Source organism: Sminthopsis crassicaudata, chromosome 1 (genome assembly GCF_048593235.1).
Source record: "Sminthopsis crassicaudata isolate SCR6 chromosome 1, ASM4859323v1, whole genome shotgun sequence".
NCBI lineage: Eukaryota > Metazoa > Chordata > Mammalia > Dasyuromorphia > Dasyuridae > Sminthopsis > Sminthopsis crassicaudata.
The window spans coordinates 87,838,511-87,866,032 of record NC_133617.1 but is presented as its reverse complement, the minus strand read 5'-3'; the positions used below and the strand labels follow the sequence as shown (position 1 = coordinate 87,866,032).

Genomic DNA, 27,522 nt, shown 5'->3' with positions numbered 1-27,522 from the left:
AGGTAAAGTGAATCTCTCTAGAGTTGGAAATAGTCCATTTATGAAGCCATTTGGCCCTGACCCACTATTTCAAAGCCTTGAGTACGGGAATGTTCTCTCCCCAAGTAATCTTTGGGGGGATCAAAGATGAAGTAAGTGTCTCATCTATCAGCACAGGAAAAGTACAGAATGTGCCTCAGTGAAATGCAATGTCAGATCCATGGAAGAGGAGCTCAGATAGAAAGGGGAAAAAAAAAAGAAAGCACCAGTTTCAAAGTTGAGAGATGATGGCAGGTTCCTACTGCGGATTTCAAAGGGAGATGAGTCATCATTGTCATGTATCTAAAGGATTCCTCCCTAGTGTCCACAGTAGCAGGGAAGAGAGAACACCTGTTTATACCCAATGGTCAAGGCTGGGATATTTTAATGAAGCTAACTTTGTGACTAATAAATTTGTATAGTTCCCACAGCATATATCTTTTAAAAGCACTTAAAGGCAGATGGCAAACACATGAAAGGAAACAGCTGATAGACGTTTTGTGACATTTATTGATTACTATAAGGTTTTCAAAGTGCTCTTTGTACTGCAAATCATTTAATCTCCAGAAACTCATAGAATCTTATCCTTAGAAGACATCTAGTCCAGTCTAAATTCTATTTTTTTCAATGCAACTTTGTTTGCATATCCATAAAGTATACAGAGTGTATTTATTAATTATAAACTAGCACAAAACTACTTGCCAGGAATCTGGAAATAATATCCTGAGTCCCTACCACAACTCAAGATTTTCTTTCTTTAGACAATATTACTACCTGGTAATAGATATTGAGAGAGTGAAAATGGTCCTAAGCACCAACCAGAAAGAATATCATTTTCTAAAAAATAAAACAATTCTTCTATTTTTCCCTGGGCTTGAATAACCTCAGTTGGCTCTGGGTCAGATGATACTTGTCTAGATCTTCAAATTTATTATTTAAGGAAAAGGTGTTATGAAGCTCCTGCATATCATACAAGCCTATTGGATCTTATCTTGTATGTTGGTTGGGAGACCTTAGATTTTAGGCATCAGGTCCATGAAGGCTGATTTTAATTTCAAGACAATGCTACAGGACATGCCCAGCATCTGGATTTCGAGGAGCTGCATATCATCATTTGCATTTTCAGACTAGCTTCTACTCCACTTAATCCACATCTCAAATAGTGCCTTATGGTAATTCTCCTGATGCTCAGGACCTTACTTGTTTTGGTAAGTCACAAAGCTGGTACAAGAATTTTCTGATGTTGTTCTTGGCACTTATGATATTTCCCATAGCATTCTTATATACATATCATTGGAGGTTGCTTGGCAGAGAACCTAGTTATATGGCTAAAGTTGTATCTTACTATTTTTTTCTTTTCATTCCAATCTAGTAATGAACTTTGAGGACACAGCCACCCCAATCTAAATTTTAACAAACTGTTCCGATCTGGATCTTCTTCAGTATGCGGTCATCCAACTTTTATTTGAAAATTCTATGTTCAAGGAACTCGAATAAATCTCAAGGAAGCCCTTTCATGTTTGGAAGAGTTCTATTCATTAGCAAATTCATTTCATAAATAAAGCTAAATCTTCTTGTCTGTTACTTTTATCCAGTAGTGCTAGGTCATTCCTCTTATACATGGCAGCCATTCTAATATTCGGAAACAATTATATTCTACCAGCTAGGTGATGCAGTAACTAAACCCAGGAATAATTGAGTTCAAATTCAGCATAAGATAATTTATTAATTGTATGCTTCAGTTCCCTCAACTATAAAATGAGTATCACAATATCAGGATTTGAGAAACAAATAACATATTATGCACAAAGCATAGTTCCTGGCACATAGTGAATCCATAATAAATCCTTCCTTCATTTGCTCTTTCTTCTTTGTTGCCTTTTCCTTTTTTCCCCATCATTTCCTTCCTCCCCTCTCTTCTTTCTTTCCCCTCTTTTCTTCTTCCTCCTTTCCTTTTCTCTCTTACTTTCCTTCCATCCTTCTTTCCTTCCTTCTCCACCCCTCCCCCAAGTTTCTTCCATTTGTGGAGATGCCTTTCCCCAAAGCTCCCAAATGTTGTGACAAAGACAGAAATAGAGTAGGACCCTCATTCCCTTTGACACAGATATTAAACCTGTATTTAATGCAACATAAGATCATGGAACTTTTTTGATTTTTCTGCCCTGTTGGATCCACTGAAAACACAATGCTTTTGATATACTAAAGCCCTCATCTTTCTTTTACATAAATTGTTGTCTTATAATGCCTTTCCCATCCTGGATTAGTAAAGTTGATTTTTTAATCCAAGTGTAGAACTTTAAAGGAGCAGTGAATAAAGCTCTGGACTAGAACCAGGAAGAGCTAAGTTTAAATGCATCCTCAAACACCCTGGACTTGTCTTTTAACTTCTGTTTGCCTTAATCCACTAGAGAAGGAAATGGCAAAACATTCTAGTATCTATGATGTCTAAAAAGTTTGAGAGAATAATTTTGGGTTACTGATCATTTCATTATTAATGTTACCATTTTATTAATAAAAGGGTCATGGCACTCTCAAATGTCAATGACTCTCATGGTGGCAGACTCACAATTTATATGTCCTTGTCTGATTGGCTAACAATTAATGAGAAAATGGATATTATGGTGAGACATGGGATCACTTACTTATATTACCCAAGCTTAGTCAAAAAGACTTACCGATATACAACACAAAAGGGACTCCATTTCTACCCCAGAACTTTCTGACCAAACAAAAATGAACAGGAATTCATCAAATCTCTCAGCTTAATTGGCAAGTTTTTTCCCTAGCTGGGAAAGCTGATTTCTGTCTGGTTAAGGGATATTTTATTTACTTCCAATTCACCAATTCTAAATCTGCTTAACTTTTCATTCATCTAGCACATGTCTCCCTGTTAACCAGGACATAGATGTTGCCAAATGCTCCCCTAAAATCCAGATATATTATAATCAAGTCAAGTATTACTCACAAATAAACTGAGAGGTATTCATTTTACAGAACAGGAAATGGAGGCAGCAAAAAGTTAAATAGATCTGGTTAAGGCCACAAAGCTCACCAGTGTAAAGTTACTTGGTCCAGTGTTTTGGGTTTTCCTCTGAGGGAAGAGATGTTTCTATTACACATTATACATTCTATGCTATACAAGTATTACCCTCTGCAATCTGATTCATGTACGCCTTTCCAAACTTATTGTAAATGATTATTTTCACATACTCTATATGTTGCCATAGTAGCTTGCTGACTATTCCCTTTATGCAAAATTCTGCCTCCTATTCAGAGTCTTTGCTAAAGTCAGTTACCATACCTAGAATGCAATCATTCTTCAACTTTGCTTCATAGCATACCTGGCTGTCATCATGACCCAGGTCAGAAACTACCTACATGAAGTCTGTCCTGATTGCTCCAGATACTTATATACACCAAACAGAAATTACTTTCTATTTTGCATTTATGTTTAATTGTCAATACATATATTTTCCCTCTCTGCTATGAATGTAAAGTACTTGAAGGTAGTGAGGGATTACATTGTTTTCTTTTACCTTTTTTTTTCTTTTTTTTAAATTTCTAGTGCATTATATAGTAATTGGAACAAAGTAGTCCCTTAAAAAGGTTTTATACATTGAATTAATATGTCTCAGTGTACCACTGATAACCTGTTTCAAAACATTCTGAATTTTCACAAGACCTCAGTTTCTACTGAAGTAAAAAATGGGGGCTGTTACCTTCACATTCTAGCATTCTGAGAATTTAATGAATAATGGCAAATAATGAATTAGTTGATTTATTATTAGTAAACAATGATGATTAAATTAATTGAATCACCAAGAATTCCTAATAGCTAACAAAGTTAATTACCAATGGTGATGCTAAATTAACCAACTAATCTAAACATAGCTAAGAATGACAAAAACTAATTGATCTAATGTCTATTGATGAACAGCAGTGATTATTAACAACAAGAAGCAGCATAGTTGATGTTGGAGTCAAGGGATGAATAAGGATCTTTTTCAAACTTTTATGAAGACTAGCATACATTAGCATAAGTAATTATATTCTGGATGCTTCTTATAAATGTTTCCTTTTCAAAACAAAAATGTTTACAACTCATGTATTTGTGTGTCAATTGAGAATGCCTCTTTTCTTAGAACACAGCAGGAAAAGCTACTTGTGCCATATACTATAACACTTTGTTACACCAGTGGGCATTAGATTAAGGATCCCATAATGCTAGCATCTGAAGATAATTTGTGTACTGTATAGACATACATTAGCTTTACATAGACCTCACTTTTTACAGCAGTGGAAATTGAGGTCTTAGAAAGTGACAAGACCTATTTAAATTCATATTTTGAAATAGTTTGCCAGTGATACCAATGAGAAATATCAATTCAATTTATAAAAAAACTGTTCTAAGTGACTACACTTAAGAAGGAAAAGGGAGATGGAGACAGACAGACAAAAGAAATTATTCTCCTTGCTTTAATGGAATTAATGAACAAGAAGAGGATTTTTTATTTTGCAAATGACTAACAGATAATATTATTAGGACTGGAATTCCCATTTAACCTTTAAGATTCCCTTTAACCAAGACTTGGGTGATCCAAGTTGCCAACCCCAAGATCCTCATTAAAAACAGCCTCTTATTATTCATTTTCTCATTAATTTTTAACCAAAAAGCGTTGATTGCCACCCTCGGAAACACCTGCTCTTGCAAGGGCATATAAACTGTGAATCATGCAATGTCTGGCTTTTAAGGAGGCCTCTGCCCTCTTTTATTAAAAATCATGCTATCCTTATTAATAAAATGATTAAATTACAGAGAAATTATGTCTCTTGAACAGCATATTTATATAATCTACTAATGTTTTGATTTGTTTTCCATTCAAATTCCCTATGAGGTTCTTATTGTAAGTATAAGTAGCATATGTCCTACTATATGCAACAATAAAAACATTCCAAATCTTATTAAATAACATGTCTTAAAGATGTCCTGTAGTTTAAAATTTTAATAATAAATGTGCTTTATTCCTTTAGGGCTGGGAAAATGTTTTACCACATCACCCTTTGAGAAAAATAATGAGGAAACAACTATTTCCATGTAACAGAGAAGGAAATTGAAGCTCAGGGAGATTAGAGCCTAGAGAGAGATGATATTTTTGGGATCACCTAGCTTAATCTGTACCTGATGCATGAATTTCCCAAGTGACTTCACAATTACATGGAGAATAATTGGCTGAGATAGGATCAAACCCAGGTCTTCTGATCTCAGGTCTGGGGCTCCTTCTGCTCTGCCATGCTTCCTCACTGTGACTGCAAAAACGATTTGCCAGCCTTGTTTGTCAGAATCCAAGAAATAAAGACTAAGGAGAAATCAGCTTGTTCTTCATTATTAACATCAAAATGTCACTGTAAGTGTGAATCATAAAATAGAAAAGAAAAACTTGAATTATGGACAATTTGAAACCTCCAATTCCAAATAATATTCAGAGTCATAGGAATGTATGCAAAAAATGCTCTGAAAATTGGGTGCATAATGCATCTATCACTCAAAAGGACATCTTAATGTAGTTAGGTTTCTGGAATATATTTAAAGATTTTCCCTTTGGATAAGGATTCTTATACAAGCTTGAGTACTTGAGAAGCTGATAAGCTATGCAGTTCAGGGATGAAATGAGGCAAAGAAAGGTAGATGGGTAGTAAGCTACAAATATGAGACTCAGAGTCAGAGTTAGGGCAGCTCTCCAAATATCATCGAATCCATTCTCCTTTCTTGATACTAATAAGACAGAAGCCTCATTTCTGTGGATAAGGCAGCGCAGTCTCAGAGAAGGTAAGTTACTTGCTATGGGTGATAGGAAATCAATGACAAGACAAGGACTCAAAGGCAAATCTCTCAAATCCATTGACTCATAAATTCATAGACTGCTAGAGATAAAAGGAAAACCCTATCCCAAAAACCTCACTTAACTGATGGAAAAACAAGATTTTCCAAAGCCAATACAACAAAATTGTGACTCGAACCCAGCTCTTTATAATTCTTTCTAGAACATTATTTTACTAATTGTGATGGTTTTATTTTAGGTTCTCTGGGCTGTTTTCATTCATTCATTACTTTTTATGTTGTCATTCAGGGATTTCAGTCATGTCTGACCAGGGAGTTTTCTTGGCAAAGATACTTAAGTGGTTTGTCACTTCCCTCTCTAGCTTATTTTACATAGGAAGAAACTAAGGTTAAACAGAGTCAAATTAATTGTTTAGGGTCACACAGTTAGTAAGTGTCTGAAGTCAGATTTTAATTCAGGACTTTCTGTCTTCAAACCCTATCCATTATGCCAACTAGCTGCCCTGTTTATTACTTTATTCATTCAAAATTCAACACACATTTACAATGTACCTACTGTGTATCAGATATTGCTGTATATGTAATTTAAAGATAGAAAAAATGCCTTTTGAATTTTATTGGAGGGAAACATCATGAATACAGATCAGCAAATAAAAAAAAAAACAAAACTTATAAACATTACCAAGTAATTGCTAGGGAAGAGACTATTACTAGTGGAGAGAGTCAGGTCCTGAATAAGTCTTTAATAGCTCTCCTTTAGGAGGTGACAGATGAATGAAGTCTGGAAGGGATCCAGGACTCTGAGGCATAGTCCAAATGGGTCATAATAATAGCAGATGTCAACGTTCAATTTTTGCCCCTTCAAATTTTTCTACCAAGGGCTGCCTCTACATAGCACAAATATAATTCACCAAATTTACAACATTTTACTAAGTCATGCTACACTATATGTCTGCATTGAATCCATGGGCTGCTATAGGCTCTGGATTGAGAATCATATATAAGCTAAAGTACAGAACTTGAGTTTATATCTTATCCTGAGAGACATGCATACATTTTAGATAGTTTACAGCAATTAGTATAAGATAGAAAACACCAAAAAATTAAAATATTGGCTAACACTGAATTCAAGACCTTCTACTTTTTGAGACTAATAAAATGTGGGCAAAAGGGTATGGTTTAGAAAGACCTATCAAAGACATATTTCAATGACATGGAGACATGGATTCATTCCTGACAAAATTTCTTTAGGATTTTCTCTGTGTCTTAATCCTCAAGGAGCTTTCTCCAGTAATGGTTGCTCACCTAAGATGGAAGCATCCCCATGGGAGATGCCCGGGATCTACTCATGCTTCCAACTGAAGACATTCTGTGTTCTCCTAATATATGCGTAGGAGCAGTGGCTTTCCTTGAATGCTAATGGCTTTTACAGGTATAACAGGCCATGCTTTCATTTATTTATTCATTTATTTATTTTTGCTGAGGCAATTGGGGTTAAGTGACTTGCCCAGGGTCACACAACCAGGAAGTGTTAAGTATCTGAGGCCAGATTTAAACTCAGGTACTCCCGACTTCAGAGCTAGTCAGGTTATGTTTTTTTTAATTAAGAACCAGAGAGACAGTCTCACTTTACTTCCTGCAGCATTGCAGGGTGGGCGACAGAGAGGAGGTTCTGTTCACCCACAGAACAGGCTTCAGGAAACTGAGTTGTTCACTATTTTCCGTCCTTTCCTTTTTAGACCTGAGAAACAGCCTGAGCTTTGTGATCTTTTTTGTTTTGCCTTTTTGGTTCTAAGCCCAGTGATACACCTTGACTTTAGAGTTGAAGACATGGTGACCATACAGGCAGGATCCAGCCTTCCTTGGAGGCCCTAAGGAGACTAGGTACTACTAGGTCATGAATATTAAGTTTTTCCTCACCATACCAATTCTCTGCAATGTGGACTTGGTGGGACTATACTATTAAACTAATCCCTCTCCCTTCCCCAGAGACAGTTGCATTGGGGAAAGATGTTTGTATTTTTGTCTTATTATAACTTTAAAGTAAATATCTTTTTGTAAAAGTTACAGATAATCTGACTATTGAGTAGTTAAATAGAACTGGGGCATATGAGACTCTTGAAATTAGGAGAATACATTTGGTGGGACTGTGTGCCAATTAGAGAAACTAGATACTTGCAAATCCACTTAAAGGTGGTGGGTGGTCCCACAAATGGTGATATGTAAACTACCTGGACTTTAGTGATTCAGGCCAGAGTAGCTACTGTTATATTATCAAAACCAGCTTATAAGTCTCCCATAGGGAATTTATACAAAACAAAAGACAAAAAACAGAAACAAAAACAAAAAAGGAAAGGCATTCAGAAACATCAAAGTCTTGAAATTACTGTTTTTTCAAACAAAATTGGCCTATGTACTTTCTTCTTTTTCTAATAGTATAAGGTTTAATAAGATCTATCATATAAACATTAAGATCCCTTTCAATTTTAAATTTCAAAGTTCTTATTATCAACTAATCCAACACTTTCATATTTTTGACATGAAATAAGAGTTAAAGATTTGGTGTGAGTTTTCCCTGGTTGCAAACTGACTTCATGGCCAAGTTGAAAGTAAACCAAGATATCTTTTCTCCTCTCCACTATTTTTAAAATATGACACACCACTTAAATTCATAATAGACAAAATGTCTCAAAAAATTCTTATTCCTAATGAAGGCAGGCTTCTGCAACTGCTGCTAATCCAAGTCTGCCTGAAGGAATAGGGGAGGTCTCAGGAAAAGTTGTCAAAGGACATCTTGCCACTGACATTACAATGCAATCTTCATTACTGCATGGTCTCTTAATATATACTTCCTTTAAAGCCTGTAGCAGTTTACAATACAACCCTGTGAATGATATATAAAGCACATGGAAATACAATCACTTGGTGAATTCTTGAGTCATAACTTGCATCTCAGAACTCAAGGAAAATTACATAAAAATGTCTTAAATTCAGTTCTCTAGATGACCAGATGCAAAGAAACTAGGATACCCTAACATTGAAATAAAAGGGGGTAAAGAAGAAGAGGAAGTCCCCTTGAGATACTCATTGGAGAAAGGAAGAATTCTATCCTATAACTTTTTATTTAAGCTAATCATTTTAGTCAAGTTGTTTTTGAGCTTGTTTGTTCCTATAAAATACCTTAAGTAATGAAAATGCCTTCTCAATTTTTTTCTGTAGGACAAAGTCTTGAACATCTGTTCTCAACCATAGTTATTTAGAGCTTAGCTATTCTAATACCAAAGACGTACAATTTGGACTCTTTGCTCTTTCTTCTCCATAAAGTGAGCTCTGCAGTTCATTGCAGCAGAAGAATCTGATTAGGAAATGCAGACCCAGAAGCCTAGGCTAGTCTTCATTTTCTTAGCTGACCAAAGGCATCCTCAAAATAAAAAGACCAGTTGGCACCAATATTTGGTACTAAACTCTGCAACTGCTGTTTTCTTGCTCTAACAAAGTGATTTGCTAGCTGTGTAACACTTCATTTTCCAAAAGAAATAGCAAGTTATTTTTTTTTTCTTTTTAAGTAAAGTATGACAAGGGAAAAAAAATCAGTTGTTTCACTTACAGGAGGTCCTGGTAATCCATTAACTCCAGGTATGCCAGCTTCACCTTTCTTTCCCTGCACAAAGAACACAATGGAATTACAAAACAGATATGAAATAGATTGCTTTAGGCAGCCTTTGATGTGATTCTTGTCTCCTCAAGGGAATTCAAAACTTTTAATCTAAGCATTACTCACAACCATGAGAAAAATCACCCTGCTCAGTGACACAGTGCACCACTGTTACTTAGATTCAAAACTGATTGTTTTGTGTCTTCCTTTTTGGAAATTCGTTTTAAAAATTCATTTTTCAAAAATTTGAGTCAAATTGTCTTGCCCTTCAAATCTTCTCCCACTTATTGTGAAGATGAGAAATTATGTTATTTATGTGATTATACACACACATATTTATGTGGTATCTTTAATCTGATTTCAGAGTCCATCAGTTGTTTTTTGGATATGGATAGTATTTTTTCATCATAAGGCCTTCAAAACTGTCTTGAATCATTTTATTGATCAGAATAATCAGTTACTATAAAAGATTCTTTCAAAGCTGATTATCATTACAATATTGCTTTTACTGTATACAATTACTTCTTGATTCCACTCACTTCATTTTGTACCAGTTCATATAAGTCTTCCTGTTTTTTTTTTCTTCCTGAAACCATCCTACTTATCGTTGTTTGTAGCAAAATAGTATTCTATAACAATCATATGCCTGAAGTTCAATGGATAGAGCACTGGCTCTTAATTCAGGAGAACCTCAATTTAAATCCAGCCTTAGACACAACCAGTAATTGTGTGACCCTGGGCAAGTCATCTAACCCCAATTATCTCATAAAAAAGGAACCCACACACATAATCATATACTTGTTTTCCCAGAAATTTTTGTTAAAAAGCAAGTTCTTGTCTCCCTAAAACTTAGATTTGGGGGGTTTGTCAAACATTAGCTTACTACAACCATTTACCATGAGATTTTTCTTTCTATCTCTTCATGGTGAATTTTGTTGGTAATATATAGAAATGATAGATTATGTGGGTTTATTTTATGTCTGAAATTTTGCTAAAGCTGTTCATTGTTTCAATTGTTAGTTGAAATAATTTGTTAGTTGATTCTCTAAATATACCATCATGTCATCTGCAAAGAGTGATATTTTTGTTTTCTCCTTGCCTATTTTAATCCCATGTATGTCTATAATATATGTGTGTATATGACACATATATATGCACACATATTTCTATCTAATGGTAGCAACCCCAGGACCAGGGAGGAGACCAAAAAAAGGTAAAATATGTAGTCAAGGAGATTTTTATGTAAGTTTAGTGGCCTATTTTTATTTGAATTTGACCACAATCATTTATAATACAATTCAAATTCTACCCTTTCCCAGAAAGCTATTCCCTGTCACCCAATTACTAATCCCTTCCTGTCTGGGAATAACCATCTGGCAAAGGGTAGTTCTCAAATTCCTTGTCCAATGCCTGGTACATAAAAGAGACCTAATAATAATCATTGATTGATTTTTTGATTGCAAAAGTATAAAGAGTCCTTGACTGGGTATAACAATCTTAGATTCTAATTTTAACTAATTTGCTGAATAAGCTTCAATATTTTGAAGAAGTAGGGGACATGCTTCATTATCCATCTTCTGGAGTCATAATTATTCATTGTACTGTTAAGAATTTTTAAACCTTTGAAAATAGTTTTATTTTATAAAACAGCTGCAATTTTATAAGTTATACTAATTTTCTTCATCTCACTCTTCATCAGTTCATGTGAATATTCCTAGGTTTCTTAGAATCTATTCTTATATATTACAGAAGAGCAATATTCTTTTACTTTTACAGGCCTTAAGTTGTTTGGTCCCTAATGCATTATATAGTTAGAAAAGTAGTATTAGTTCCTTTCTGAAGCAGCTCAGTTTTAGATACATTTTTTTTCTTTTCAATCACACAAATTTGTCTCATTGCTTATTCCATTCATTGCTACTATTTCTACTCTCCCAAGTTTAAATTAATCTCTCAGGTAAAATCTTTGAAAATATTTGAAACAATCTTATGTTATTTTTACTTCTCTTCTGTAGGACTGAATATTCTTAGTTCCTTCAATCAATATTTACATGGTATGAGCTAAAAACACTTTACTGTTTGGATGATTGACCTTAGAATATTTTCTAGCTTAACAACACCTTCCCTTAGATTCAGTATCCAGAAATGATTCAACTTTCCAGATGTTACTTAATTCAATCAGAATAAGGAGTGAACACCTTTTCCTTATTCTTGGAAGAGACAATAATTCAACACTTCAGTTTTACATCTAGGCTTCCAGAGTTGAAATGACTTTTCTGAGGCTTCAGAGTAAATAAATGTTAGAGCTGGCATTCACACACAAGAAGAATCTGTGACTTAATAGGGAATATTATAGGAATTATAAGAAATTCCCAGGAAGGAATCTCCTTATAGCAATGCACATAGGGACCCGTTTTGCCACTTATGGTGTTTGAAATGCATTTCCCTGGGACAACTAGAAATTAAGGGACTTGTTTAAGGTCACAAATCTCTCTGTCTCTGTCTCTCTGTATCTCTGTGTCTGTCTGTCTGTCTTTTTCTGTTTCTGTTTCTCTGTCTTTCGAGGGTAGAATTGAACCTAGATCTAACTCCAACAGGAATTCACTATCTACTGCACACTGCTTATTGATTTCTACTATTTCACACTATTACAATATATTTATTTAAAGAGGGAAAGCGATTTTCTGTCCTATGGTGCTCTTCACTTTCCTCTCTTAGTATTCTTCTTGGTAATCAAATCAGGTTGCATGTTTTCAATTATCATGTCTATACTGATGATGATTCTCAGATCTACTTATCCAGTCTCGGTTTTTACCTATTTTGCAGAATTACATCTCCATCTGGTTATTAGACATTTTTAATTTGATGCCCCATAGAATGATGGAGCTGCAGTCAGTAATGCCTAAATTTGAATTCTTTTTCAGATACTTGTTAGTTGTGTGACCTCTTGGGGAAGCAACATCATCTCTGTTTCAATTTCCCTATCTGTAAAATGAGGATAATGATAGCAGCAAGACAGAAGATTAAATGAGATCACATATATAAAGTATTTCATGTGTGTATATATGTGCATACATATGTACATTTTCATATGTATATATTATACATATATATAAAACTATCTAGTATTTGATGTATTATCATTATATAAATAGCTATATGTAGAAATTATATATAAACATGAAAATATAGAAATATTACATTTGTAAATATTTCATGTGAATGAATTTTATTTGCATATATAGCTATTGTTTCTTATAACAAAATATCCCTTTCTGGTTAAAACTCCTCTATATAGTTTCCCTCCCCAACAAAATATTAAGTTCCTTAATGGCAAATACAGACTTGCTTTTTTTTTGTATTTGTAATACCAGTATTTGGTATAGCATCATGTAGTGTTTAATGAATAGTTTCTCATTCATTTGTTCCTCCTTTCATTATTTGATTCATTCAAACTTGGTTTGAATTAGCCTTGTTACTTGCCATATATATCTTTGGTTAATCTATTTTACTTTTCTGGGCCACAGTTTTCTTATCTGCCCTATTAATTTTCTAGGACTAATAGGACCAAAATGTATCATAAACTACAAAATGTTGTATATTAACTTTTAAAGTAGTGAATAAAACAATACATACTATATTGTATTTAACTCTCTCTCTCTCTGTATATATATACATATATATATATGTATATATACACACATACACATAGATATTTTAAGAAGCCAAAGGTACAACTGATGCAAGAAGTTTTGTTAGAAGGAATACAAACACAATGATATTGCAAATGATCCAAAGACAACCTAGAGAGAGAAGACATCCTTGACTGCATCAGAAATTGTACCTTTAAGCACTGTCCAACAAACTATGACATGATTCATAAAATAGCAGTGTCAGCTTGCACACAGATCCATAAAAGAATATGGGTTTCTTGACAATATCCTTATGATTTAACAATTTTTATTGATTCATCTTTGTTGAGGATGTGCAATTGTTTTCAGGCAATAAAAGAAAAAAATATATTGCTCTCTGGTTATAACCCATATATATAATCAAAGAAACTTTGGTTGGACTGGAGAAGGAATGTGCCCATTTCTTTCCTCAAAAGTGACTAAATTACACACACACACACACACACACACACACACACACACACACACACACACAATGTACTTTGCCTGCATGATGCTACTCCTATTACTACTATCATGAAGAATTGCACCATCTCACCATTATCAGAGGGTTCCCTATAGATCTAGCCACATACTAGAATGACAATGTGAAGAAAGGACAGAAGCAATAAGATATGTGTCCATGGACTTTTAAGAACTCACAAATCTTCTTGGGAGTAGCCAAGTTGGGAAGACAATTTATAAAATAACAGAGGGGTCTGAGAGTAAATAAAAGAGTTCAGGACTGGAAATCACATGATCTTGGCTGTTCAAGTCACAATGATTTGCATTTTTAGAATTCTTTTGTGGCAACATATAGATGATCATAAGAATTAGAGATGAAAGAGCTTTAGAAATCATCTTGTTCTAACTCCTCATTTTGCAGAGGGGAATATTGAAGCTCAAGGAGTTGAATTTTTTTTTAACACTAATAGGGATTGTTGAATAATATAGTTGGCTGCTAATTACTCTATCCTTTCTGCTTCCTCCCACCTATTGAATTGGTCAGAACTTTTCTTCCTCTTCCCTGTGAGTGATTTAGGGCAGATGTGTGAGATACAAAGTGGGCTACATTGAAATACTTTGGAACCAGATAAAAATGTAATTGGAAAATATTTAACAAAACATAAAATGCAATGGACATAGGTAATATTAAAAAAAATTTTGGTTTATAAATGAATATGCAGTTCTCAAGGGTGCTTGTACATGGTTTAATGGGCTCTACAACTTTGACACCAAAAGTTAGGGAGAGATCTTTTCCCACACCAGGACTGAATCATTAAATTGCCTCTAAACCATATATGTTTGTACAGGTGATGCAAACTTTACTAGTTCTATAAAACAATAGAGGTGTGTATGGTTTGTAAAATCTGCAGAAATCTGTAAAATTTGTAGTCTACACACCTCATTCTTTACACTCCAAAATGAAGGTTATTTTCAATCAATCAAATTATCTTTCTACATTAAAGAACACGATCTTTGAGAACAAGAACAATGTAGCTTTTCTTTTTTATCTAAAAAGTTGATTTTTTTTCATTCTACACTTAAGCCCCTTGCCAAAAGCATGTTTCCACATACACCAATGGGATTCTGTGTGAACCTATCAATTTAATATTTTCATTTGATATCACTTACTCCAAAAGTAATTGATTATTATGAAAGTAATTTATATATAATCAATTTCAAATGCCACTTACAAATCTATCCTGCTTTTTTGTTCTTGTTAATAACCTTCTGTTATATTCTGTATATTTAAAACATTTAATACTATCATTTTTTTGCACCACTATTGCTAATCTCCTTTATACCCACAGACCCTCCCAATGAATATTTATAACAAATAGACTTAGTGAAGCAAAATAAATAAAAAATTCTCTAGAAACCTAGGTGGCCATTAACGACATATTTCTAAAAATATATGTTATGTGTATGTGGCTCCCTTTTAATTGTTTCAAATAAGAATGAATTTTATGTCAGGCTATTTTCACTCTCCCTTTTTCATTTTTATATACGTTTCTTCTCACAATCCCAACTATTTGAAGAATCAATGACTACATCTTCCTTTCCAGGCTATTTATTTTAACCTATAAAACCCTTAAAACAGAACCAATCTGCCAGTAGGTCTTCTATTTTTTTTTTTTTTTTTTTTTTGCTTTGACTCTTTTGTTACTATTTTCAGAATTAAAGTTCTGTAGGGGTATTTATTTTTTCTTCCTCTTTAGAATGTTAGCACAATTCATTCCCTTCCTGGTACTCTTCATAAATTTATCTTTCTATATTGCTTTTGAACTTTGTGATTGCATTTCAAAGTCCAGTTCTTCTTCAGCTCTGATCTTTTCAAAAGAAATGCTTGAAAATCTTCTATCTCAATTAAAGATCCATTTATTCCCTAGTATAATATATTCAGTTTTGTTCTATGTTTTTATGGCAAGTTTTTAATCTTTTCACTTTTAAAATCTTATGTTCCAATTGTCATTCATGTTACAAATTGACAGGACTTATGGGATCTTGAATTATTATTAATTAATTATGGGATCCTTCTTAGTACTTGAATTCCTTTTGAATGATTGCTGTATTTTTTATTTTTTGTCAAAGCTTTTGATTTTATTATACATTTCTCAGACTGGCTAAAATGACAGGAAAAGATAATGATAAATGTTGGACGGGATGTGGGAAAACTGGGGCACTAATACATTGTTGGTGGAACTGTGAACAGATCCAGCCATTCTGGAGAGCAATTTGGACCTATGCCCAAAGAGTTATCAAACTGTGCATACCCTTTGATTCAGTAGTGTTTCTCTTGCACTTAAATTCCAAAGAGATCCTAAAGGAAAGAAAGGGACCCACCTGTGCAAAAATATTGGTGGCAGCCTTTTTTGTAGTGGCAAGAAACTGGAAACTTAGTGGACACCCATCTGTTGGAGAATGGCTGAATACGTTATGGTATATGAATGTTATGGAATATTATTGTTCTATAAGAAATGATCAGCAGGATGATTTCAGAGAAGCTGGAGAGACTTATATGAGCTGATGCTAAGTGAAATGAGCAGATCAAGGAGATCGTGGCAATATCAATATTAAATGATAAATTCTGATGAATGTGACTCTTTCCAACAATCAGATGACTGATGCCAGTTCCAATGATCTTGTGATGAAGAGACCTATCTACACTCAGAGAGAGGACTGTGGGAATTGAATGTAGATCATAACAACATTCTCACTCTTTTTATTATTGTTCACTTACATTTTGTTTTCTTACTCATTCACTTTCCTTTTTGATCTGATTTTTCTTGTGTAGCAAGAGAATTGTACAAATGTGTTTACACATATTGAATTTAAAATATATTTTAACATGTATAACATATTGGATTGCATGCCATCTAGGGGAGAGGGTAGGGGTAAGGAGGGAAAAATCTGAAACACAAGGCTATGCAAGAGTCAATGTTGAAAAATTATCCATGCATATATGTTTTGAAAATAAAAAGCTTTAAAAATAAAAAATAATAAAAAAGAAAGCTTTTGATTTTGACAATGATAATTAAGTAACTTTTCTTTTGGAGTTATCAGACATAATTTATAGATTTTCATTTTTTTTTAATTTTGCCCCCACTTCTACTAGATTTGGAAAGTTTTCATTTGCAATTTCTTGAAATATAGTGTCTAGGTTTATTTTCCCCCTGATTGTTTTCATGGAGTTGAATGATTCTTTAATTGTTTCTTTATCTTTTCCTTCCCCTATACATTCCCCCATACACCATTATTTTTTATATTAGAAATCATTTTTTCTACTATTTTTCAACATTTATTTTTGTTCTCATATTCCTTCTTGTTTCATAGAAGAATCACAGACTTTTGTATGGCCTATTGTATTTTCAGGAAATCCATTATTTGGGATTGCTGCTTTATATTATAATTTATTCATTCCCCTTACAATCATTTCCTTCAACAACTTTATTCATTTTTAGGAATTCTTGCTTCTTTTCTTCTAGGTATTTATATAATTTTGTAGAGCTTTTTTTTTTCCTTTTGACTGTTTGCTTTCACTTATAGAGTTACATAATACTCATAGACTAGATTTTGAAGCATCTCTACATCTTTTTTATGTCTTTAAATCTTATTTATTTATTTAATAATTTCCCAATACACTGAAATATTTTTTTCTATTTTTAAAAATTTTTGAGTTCCAGATTCTCTCCCTTATTACCACTCTCAGTTCCCATTAGGAAGTCCTATATGAAGTTATGCAATACATTTTCATAAAAGTCATGAAAAAACCATAGATTTCCCACACAAATTAAAAAAAAAAGACCTCAAGAAAAATAAAGTAAAGAGAGAGAAGTGGAGAGAGAGGGAGAGAGGGGGAAAGGGGGAAAAGAGAAAAGGAGAAGAGGGGGAAGGGAGAGTTGAAAGGAGAAAGGGAGAAAATTAATTATTGCATTTGTATTCTGGATATGGATAGCATTTTTTATCATAAGTCTTTCAGGATAGTCGTGGATTATTATAGTGTTGAGAATAGCAAAGTCATTTATAGTTTGTCATTCTAGAACACTGCATTTCTCTAATCAATAGTGATTTAGAGCATTTTTTCATATGAGTACACATAGCTTTAATTTCATCATCTGAAAATTATCTGTTCATATCCTCTAACCACTTATCAATTGGGGAATTATTTGTATTTTATAAATTTGACACATTTATTTATATATTTTAGAAATGAAGTTTTTAGCAGAAAAAACTAGCATTAAAATTTTCCCCTTAGTTTTGCACTTCCCTTTTCATCTTGTTTCTGTTGGTTTTGTTCGTGCAAAACCTTTTCTAATTTAATGTAATCAAAATTGTCCATTTTGCATTTCAGAGTTTTTTAGTTCTTCTTTGGTCATAAATTCCTGCCTTCTCCAAATTATCCTTTGTTCTCCTAATTTGCTTATGCCCATTTATGTCCAAATCATGTACTTATTTTAACCTTATTTTAGTATCGGGTGAAAGATGTAGGTCTTTTCTGACTTTCTGACATATTTTCCAGTTTTCTTAGCAATTTTTGTCAAATAATGAGTTCTTATCTCAGAAGTTGGAGTTTTGGGGTTTGTCAGATACTAGATTATTCTGAAATTGTTAGGAGTGTCTCCACTCCACTGTAGCTATAAGATCTCTTGTGGTAAACAACAGTCTTGCTTTGCTGATTCTGGCATGGGGGTTGTTTTGGTGTGGCATGCATTGGGATTACATGCCTAACTCTCATCCCATTGCCACAGACCCTTCTTACTCACCTTTCAAAGCCACCCTGAAGTTCCTGGACCAAGAGATCCAGAAGCCAACCACGCTGATGCTGATTCAGATATCCTGCCTTGCCATACTTGGGCCAGGGCCAGGGTTGCACTAGAGCAATCTGCACTGGGATTGTGTGCTGGGTTTCCACCCTGGTTCCATATACCTTTTATGTTGACCTTATGAAAGGAATCCTACTTAGGAATTCAGTAAGAATCAGGAATGCCTTAGTGTAAATTTGCTTTCTGAGAATATTAAATGTGCTCTTAGATATCTGATAAATCTCAGGAAGCATTAGGAGAATTGGCTTCCTCCTCGCACCTTAATTAATGAATATCCTTTATAGCAGGCCTTTGTTATCTTTGAAAAGTTGGCCAGTTCATGGAGTAAACATAATTTTCCCAAATAAATTAACAAATATTCTTTTTGATGGACCTCTTCCAATAAAGTATCCATGTACCTGAAGGAGATTGCAAATTCAGTTATGATGTTGGGTGTCACTTGTATAAGTCTAACAGCCTCCCTTTAAAGACTCTGAATCGCTATGACCCAGGTTTTCCCAGCTAAGGACTTCAGATGTGGGTGCTTCCTCATAGTGGTGATGATGCATATTGTATGTTATCTGTTTCTTATATTGTCTTGATGATCACTGTGTTTATTAATTGTGTAGTACTTTTATGCTATGTTTCCTTTTTTCTTATATCATGTTTAAAACAAGGTTATGAGCAGCAATAAACTTGTACCTGCCCTCTTCAAAACCATGCTTGTTGAATGAGAATTCTCTACCTAGATTAATTCTACACCTTCTAAATCCTCTTTTTTGTGTCACCAGTACTGCTGCTGATTGAAAGGTCAGACACAGGTGGAGGCTGGGGCTGTATCTGTGCTGGTTTGGCCTGCACCAGGACTGCATGCCAGACTGCCTCCCTGGTATCAAAGACCTTTTATGCTAAACTTCTAAGTTGCCTTCAACTGAAAAATGTTCTATTCTGTCTTTCTGGATATTCTGACACTCTAAAATTGGTTTACAGTTATTATTTAAATGAATTTTAAATTATGTGAGGGAGAGGTGGGGCAAATTCCACCCTTTACTCCAATAGTTTCTGCCTCTTGGAGCTCAAAAAAAAAAAAAAAAAAAAAAAACTGCCTTGGGAGCTAATATATTTTGCTTGTGGATGTATTTAATTTTTAGGAATAATTTTGTAGTCTCACATAAAAATGGATATCTTATCAATGTGGTTATTCCTTCTATTGGAAGGTATTTGGATGTATCTATAGCAGATCTTGCCTATCCATGCTCGCCTTTGCGATGAGCTCTGAAAATTGAAGGTACCTAACAAACACAGTGGGGGCCTTCCTCAATTTTCTGGATATTGTGAGGCTAGTAGTAAAGTTGTGGGCTTTATTTTTACCATAGCACTGGACTGTGTTATATTTAGGCTCAATTGCTGATAACATTATTTATATCACTTCTTTTAATACTTTGTTTAAAATGTATCACAGCCTACTTGTATCTAACAGATAACTGTTTACTTCCTTTTGGATGAGTTTCAGTTTAATTTTTCATATACTATTGTATTACATTGCTCATAGTCATAAAAGAATACCTGGATTATATTAAAAAGTAAAGCTTCCGTGTTTCACAGAGAAACGCTGGGTAAAAAACAACAAAAAAGAAACCAAAAATGTAAATTTCCCAAAGGTAATACAATTTTTTCCATGTCATTTTTCTCTGGGGCCATCTCATTGTCCACTTTTAGTCTCTGCCTACTGTCTTATAAACCAACTAAGGGATAATGAGAATTCTTCATTTTCTTCTTTTCTCCTCCCCCAATGAATAATTAGGTCAAATTCTTTGTGATAGTTATAGTAATTAGGAAGCACTACAATGTTATTAATATTGGTGACATTAGCATAATTTTACTTAAAAATAGGAGAATCAAAAGGATATCCTCATCTAGAGAGAATACTTTTAAATGTGGGGAGTTTTTCTAGAATCTCTTCTATGTCAGGAGAAATAATTTGGAGGACCACATATCATATATTTATAATATATTCCACTTAATATTAAAAGTTAGAGTCATCCAACAAGATTATCTCTGTAACAGCTTTTAAGGACTCTTGTTTAACGTTGCTCTATACATGGAAGATCTCTTGATAGAAATAACCTTGTAGGGTGGCATTTTGGCTAATTAATCATTTTAAAATAAACAATTATTAATTAATATTGAATAATAAGCTGTACAAAGGCATTAAGCTAGAAGTGAAGTATCAAATATGAGACATCAAGTGGCATTGGGCTAGGTACTAAGTATCCAGATGAGTTTGACTGGATTGTAAAGTGAACCCAAGGTAGTAATAAGAAAGCAAGGAAAGAAGGAAAGTTGGGATGAAGAAAGGGAAGGAAGGAGGAAAGAAAAAAGGACAGAAGGAAGGAAATAGGAGAGAAAATGCTTTTGACTAGACTTTGAGTCCCTTACTTATCTATCTGGATGTACATAATGTGTTTCATCATGGGTTCTTTGGAATTATGGTGGCCATTATGCTGATCAAAGTTACTAAGTCTTTCAGAGTTGATTACCCTTAGAGTATTGTTATTATATAGATTTTCCCTAGTTCTGCTTACTTCACATTGTATCAGATCATATAGATCTTGCTCAGAACATGACAGCACTAGATCATAATAGTGATCATACCACAGCTTTTTTAACCTACTCCAAGTGGACGTTTCCCCTCAGAATCCAGTTTTTGCCACTACAAAAATAACTGATTTATTTTGGTACATATGGGTCCTTTTCCTCATTATTTGATCTTAAAGCACAACACTGGTAACAATATTGCTGAGTCAAAGGGTGTGCAGTTTAATAGCCTTTTTGGCATATTTCCAAAGTTCTTTCCTGAATAGTTGGACTAGATCATAGTTCCACTAATAGTATATTAAAGTGCCTGTTTTTTTTTTTTTTCACATAATCTCCAGCATTTGTCATTTTCCATTCTTGTCATCTTAGCCAATTTAATGGCTATGAAGTGGCACCTCAGAGTTCTTTAAATTTGCATTTTCCTAATTATTTAAAACATTTTTTCATATAGCTATTGATAATTTAGATTTTTTCTATGAAGAATATCTGTTCATATTCTCTGACTATTTATCAATTGAGAAATGACTCTTATTCTTAACAAATAAATCCCTGCTAAACCATCCCCAGCAGTCGATCCTTTAATTTTTGCTTTACTGTGGCTCACAAAAGCAAAATCATTACCTCGGTGAGAAATTTATTCCTTTCTAAAATTTTCAATTTTAAGAATTTTTTTTTTCCTTCTAAATTTTCAACCAATAGATCTCCTTGGTTTCCTCCAGTTCTTTCCTTTGAAGTTACATGGAATTAATCTACTTCTTTTTCATGGGGATGATTCTTTATGTTTAAATATAAAAATCAATCCCACCCTTTCTCTACTACTCTCTTATCCCTATGCACATTTTCTTTTCTAGATCACTAGTTCATTAATTTGATTTATAAAGTGCATTATTTTGATTTCTCTCTCTAAACTTGTCTGGGTGATTTTCAACATTTCTTTAGGTCCTAACTTATATATGCCCACTTAAATTTAATACAATATGATACAATTCAACTAAATTTTTATTTATTAAATATCTGTTTTGTCCAAGTTAGCTTTATAAGCAAAATTGGTGTGATAAATTGAGCCAAGGAGACTTAGAAAAGTCAGTCATATCCTTCACTCTAAACTTGACAAAAGTTTATTCCCCCTTCTAGATTTTGACTAATTAAATAGCTGAGATTGATCAAGAAAGAAAATGAATGCACCATCTATTCCCCTGCTAGGTAATTCTAAACAGATGAATTCACTTATCTTCTGGAAAAGTAACTCCCTCCTGAAGAAGCTTACTGAGATATTAATAAAAGAGATGAAGTATTTTGCCTCAAGGTCAATGGAATTGTTGATAGAATACACTCCAATTGGGAAACTAGCCAACACCTTAGCATTACTAAAACCATCTCAGCCTTTAGTGAATATTCCAACGAGCACACAAGACACTAAAATCACCCACAATAGAAGGTAAGGGGGAGGTATACTGCATTTGGCTAGAGCAGGATTAAAATTAAAATGTCAGAAAGGAAATGAATGAAAAGATTAATTTTACGAGAAGCCTTAGAAATATCCAATGGGATTTCAACGAATCCCACCTTTTAAGAAGTCCTGGCAATTTTACATAACATTTTTACTATCATTATAGAGGGAAAAATCTATAATAGCTTTAAAGCAATTTGCAAAACTTTCCAAGTTAGAGGATAATTCCATTTGAGGAGAATGATAGTCATGTGTCTAAATACTTCAGAAATTTAAGTTGGCAGAAATAATTAACAGTGATAGTAAAAGAGCCATAGTAATATATACAGGAAATAAATTTTAAAGCAAGAAACACAATTAAAAACAAACAAACAAACAACAACAACAAAAAAAAAAAACTCAGAGACCTGTTTTTAATGAGGAAACTCAGGCCCAGAGATATTAAGTGACTGACGTAAAGTGACATGTCACTAAACAGATTCAGACACAAGTTCTCTGACCTTTTCCTTCTTTCCCTTTCTTCCTTTCACAACATGGATTGTTCTCAGGGGACATGAGTCTTAGATCCATTTCACTTCTCTCCTTTATTGTGTTCTTGAATATTGCATATGTTCCCATGAGTTTAAGAATCATGTCTAATCACATAACTTCCTCATCTACAATGCAACAACTTCTAATCTTTCTTTGAGATCTAAACTTGCATAGACAACTAGTAGTGCAGAAAAAGTGCTGGCCCTGGACTCAAGTCCAAATATAGCCTCTCACATCATGTTACACTGTGCAAATCACTTAACCTTTGTTTAATTCAATGTCCTCATCTGTAAAATGGGAATAACAATAGCACCTATATCCCAAGGATATGTTACATAGTAAGTGCTATATAAATGTTAGCTACTAATGTAATCAAGTGCCTATTCAGTATCTTCTATTAAAAATTCTGGAAGCATCTCCAAATCAACATATCCAAAATGGAATTTATTATGACCCACCTTGTTATGGGCCAGAACTCTGAACTAGAAACAAAGGATTCTTAAAAGGTACTAAGTCAGTGGAATTGATAGAGACAATAGTTATCTAATTTAGCATGGTTCAATATGATTGATTTAATCCTACAAGTAGATGTTATGGGCCAGAACTTGAAACAAGGTACTAAATGGAATTGAGGAGCCAATGGTTAAATCTAGTTTAGCACTGATTTAATCCTACAACAAATAATGATTTCCTAGTGATGTAATGATTGGTTTATACTCAGAAACAAAGACTTCTGTCCCCTTGTACTGAAGGCTGAATGCTGGAGCACAAGCTCCTGGACTCACACAGATTCATCTCATCTTACACTGTCTTGGTGTAAGCTTTCCTCCTTCACTTCTCCACTGAAACCAGGACTCTGGAAGGCCTCCAGAAAACTAGCCTAGCCCAAGTGAAGGAGATAGGACTTTGAAAGAGATAATAAATGATTTGAACTTTAACCCCTGGCTCCTCATGTGGTAATTACTGAACTGAAAGGAAGGCTGCCTCTAGAGACCCCAAGGAAACCAAACAGAGAATATTACATTTTGACACCTGAACGTGGACCAAGAATCTTCATCTGTGACCCAGAAATTAGGGTGAGTACAAAAATAGACAAGGAAACTTGGTTAAGGGTTAAAGTAGTATTTCAGCTAAAATGGGACAAATGTCAGAAAAGAGATTTCTTTCTAGAAAGGAAAATGTGTCGAAAGCTTGTTCATACTGATAAAAAAATCAAAGTTAGCCTAACTTGGGAACAGATCATTGAACTTTTAGAAACAGTATAGTACATATCTCCTTGGTTCTCTAAGGATCCAGACAAGTGGAAATTAGTAGGAGAACAACTATGTCAATACTACAATGATTATGGACCTGACTCAATTTCCAAAAAACACTTTATACATATAATTTAATACAACTGGCTTTAGGAAATTATATAAGTTATAGAATAAGGAAAGAGAAGAAAGAGCAGGAGGGGGAGAATCCAGATAAACTAGGTAAAAAGAATGAAGAATCAGATAAGAATGGAGTTAAGTACAATTCTGAGTATGGTCCTTCACAGCAGGAGGATTAGGGCGTTCCCCATCCCCTGACCTCCCTCCCTCAATTAACCCTTCATGGGTGGAGGGAGAAGGAGAAGGGGGAGAGGCAGTAACACAATAAGCACCACCTATGAAGCAGCCTATGACACAATTACAAAAGGCACTGGTTAAGGCTAAAAAAGGACAGGATATATAAAATAAATTCATACCCTGTGATTGAAGAGCTTGACTCTTCGGGTCAACAAAAGAGAAGATACACTCCTTTTGATCTTGAAAAAAATTAAGGATTTGAAAAAGAGTTGTACTCTTTATGGGGCTACATCATCTTATGTTAATATGTTACTAGAGAATTTGACTTATGAAATCTTGTGGAAACCCATAGCAAGGACATGTTTGGAACCTGGACAAAATTTGTTGTGGCTTTCTGAATATAGTGAATTTTGCAGGATACAAACCTAACACAATAAGCAAACTGGAGTTAATATACAAATCACTTTTGACTAACTAGCAGGTGAAGGTCAGTACACAGACAATTCAGCACAGATTAATTATCCCATAGCAGTGTATGAGCAAATTGCTGCTGCTGCAATTAAAGCTTGGTGCTTCCTCCCAGGAAAAGATGAAGGGGAAGCCTTCACAAAAATAGAGCAAGGTCCCAATGAACATTTTGCTGATCTTGTAGGATGTCTGCAGATAGCTCTCACAAGAATCATTGGAGAAAATGCAGCTATAAGAATCATGATAAGACAAGTGGCTAGGACTACACAAAGATGTTCCTTTAGAGATCATAAGATGCTGTGCTACAGTGGGCACAAATGCTTATTATACCCAGACTATGATAAACATGGGAAGACAGAGTCCCTCTTGCAAGGGACTTCTAGAGAAACTCATCAATGTTTTCAGTGTGGAAAAATTGGACATCTGAAAACTCAATGTAGATATAGAGATAGAGTGAGAAGATAGGGTGAAAAAAGACCTAAAACACTATGTCCAAAATGCAACCAAGCTTTCCACTGGGCCTCAGACTGCAGATTGACTCAGGGAAATGAGAGGCAGGGCCCAGCTTCAGGGCCCTAGGTGGGCATGATGGCAGCTGAAGTTATACCCAGAGAGTCTTTAGAAATTCAATATTAAGACATGATCAATAAGCCAAAAGGTAATCAGATGGCAGAAAGGGATTACATGATCAGCCAAGATGCAATCAGACGGGAAAAAGGGATTGCAATTAGGGAAAATAGAGTTGTATGCAGTAGGGACTACTGAGATACCCCCTGGAGAGGTGAAATCTGTTCCTCTCTAGCTTATGGAGCCTTTGTCCCCAGGCACAGTAGGCTTGACCATTTCATCTCCTGAGAATGCTTACAAAACAGTGTCCATCCATATACTGATGTGAGAAACTGGGGAATGTGTAGAATTCAGTGGTCCTCAAACTTTTTAAATATCTGTTTCAGAGGTAACTCCATTACCATCCCATGAGATTAGTTCATGTAGTCAAATGACTGGGTTCAAATTACAGTTCCTCTACTTATTCTATTAAACTACATAGACAGCAATACGATTATCTATAAAATAAAGGGAATGGATTAGATGGTCTCCAATGTAACTTTTGGTTCTAAATGTGTGATCCTATGTTCCCAGAAGCAGAAATATGGGTCGGTTAATCTGCAGGACAGGAATACAATCGTAATATCAAATACACTTTCAAGAAGCCATCTCTCTGCCACCAGCAACGTCCTATAGTTGCATTATCAAAACCAAATCTCGTCATAGCTTCAGAACTGTGAATTCTAAAGTAGCACTTATACTGATCACTGAGTCACTAATAGAGGAGATTCATCTGAGAATTCTGGGTTGGACAGCAATATAACTCTCAGGATACTGGTTACCTGGGTGGTCTTCTTTGTGTATCTGTATTCATATAGAGTCTATATCTGGGGAGATTCTCATGGAGTTTGTCATGATGTAAAGTGACTGAAGAACACTAAGGATTGTGAAGTGATGATTCTGTTTCAAAATCAAGGAAAAATGAGACCTTGACAATAACTTTTAAATTCTCTATTCTCTTCAGGGTGCCTATGCTGCATGTTATGGAACTCTGGCTATCAGAAGCCATGATGCCCCAGATATATGAACTTCCTAATAATAAGAGACAGCCAATAAAGGAATGGGTTACCTCAGAGTTCAGTGGTTTCCCCCATCACTGCAGGTAGCAAGGCAAAATCCAGATGGCCACTTGTTGTATGTGTTGTAGGAAAACTTCATGCTGAGGGGAAGGTTGGGCAGCACCACCTCAAAGGTCTCTCTTCAAACTCTATGGATTCTGATGTTCAGTGATCATTTATATAAATGATTCTAAAATGCACCATATGTTCCCTCTCCCTACTTCCTGTTCTCAGAGCCTCTCAGTGACAGACAAGATCATTCAAACTGTTATTGCTAAGCCCAATCCCTTCCAAACACCTGGGGTGTTCTGACATGTAACACTGCAAAGCTGTTGTGTGGAATAATTCAAACATTAGATACCAATCCAAGTGATCATTTTACCATCTGGAGAAGGAGAAGAAGAAGACATAAAAAGACCCCAAACACTGAGCAGCCAAACATGGATTTATAAAACATGGATTACAGCAGAGAAACTAGGTTGCCATACAACTTCTCTCGACCACTAGAAATCAGGATCAAGGAGGCATTTAGACAATGAAAGACTATCCAATATCCAGGAAATGCACAGGAGACTAAGGGGCTGCCTTCCTAATGTATCAGACTTTGGGCAACACAGGCAATAAACTACTTCATTCACCAATTAATCGCCTTTGGAACAGTGATTGCTAACATGCAATTTTGAGTTTGGGGGGAAAGAAAAACCAATATACATGCATGTGATCAATTTTTCTAAATCTATTAGACACAAAAGAAAAAATATCAGAGGCAGATTTA

The 27,522-nt window shown here is 34.5% G+C and overlaps 1 protein-coding gene across 2 annotated transcripts in view; it reads right to left on the bottom strand.

Moving 5' to 3' along the window:
• COL22A1 (collagen type XXII alpha 1 chain) overlaps positions 1–27,522 on the bottom strand; it is a 578,696-nt gene that overhangs the window by 206,958 nt on the left and 344,216 nt on the right. For both annotated transcript variants that reach the window (XM_074264749.1, XM_074264757.1), the window contains one exon: positions 9,465–9,518. In XM_074264749.1, the coding sequence (XP_074120850.1) occupies positions 9,465–9,518 (54 nt within the window). The remainder of the gene's footprint in view (positions 1–9,464; positions 9,519–27,522) is intronic.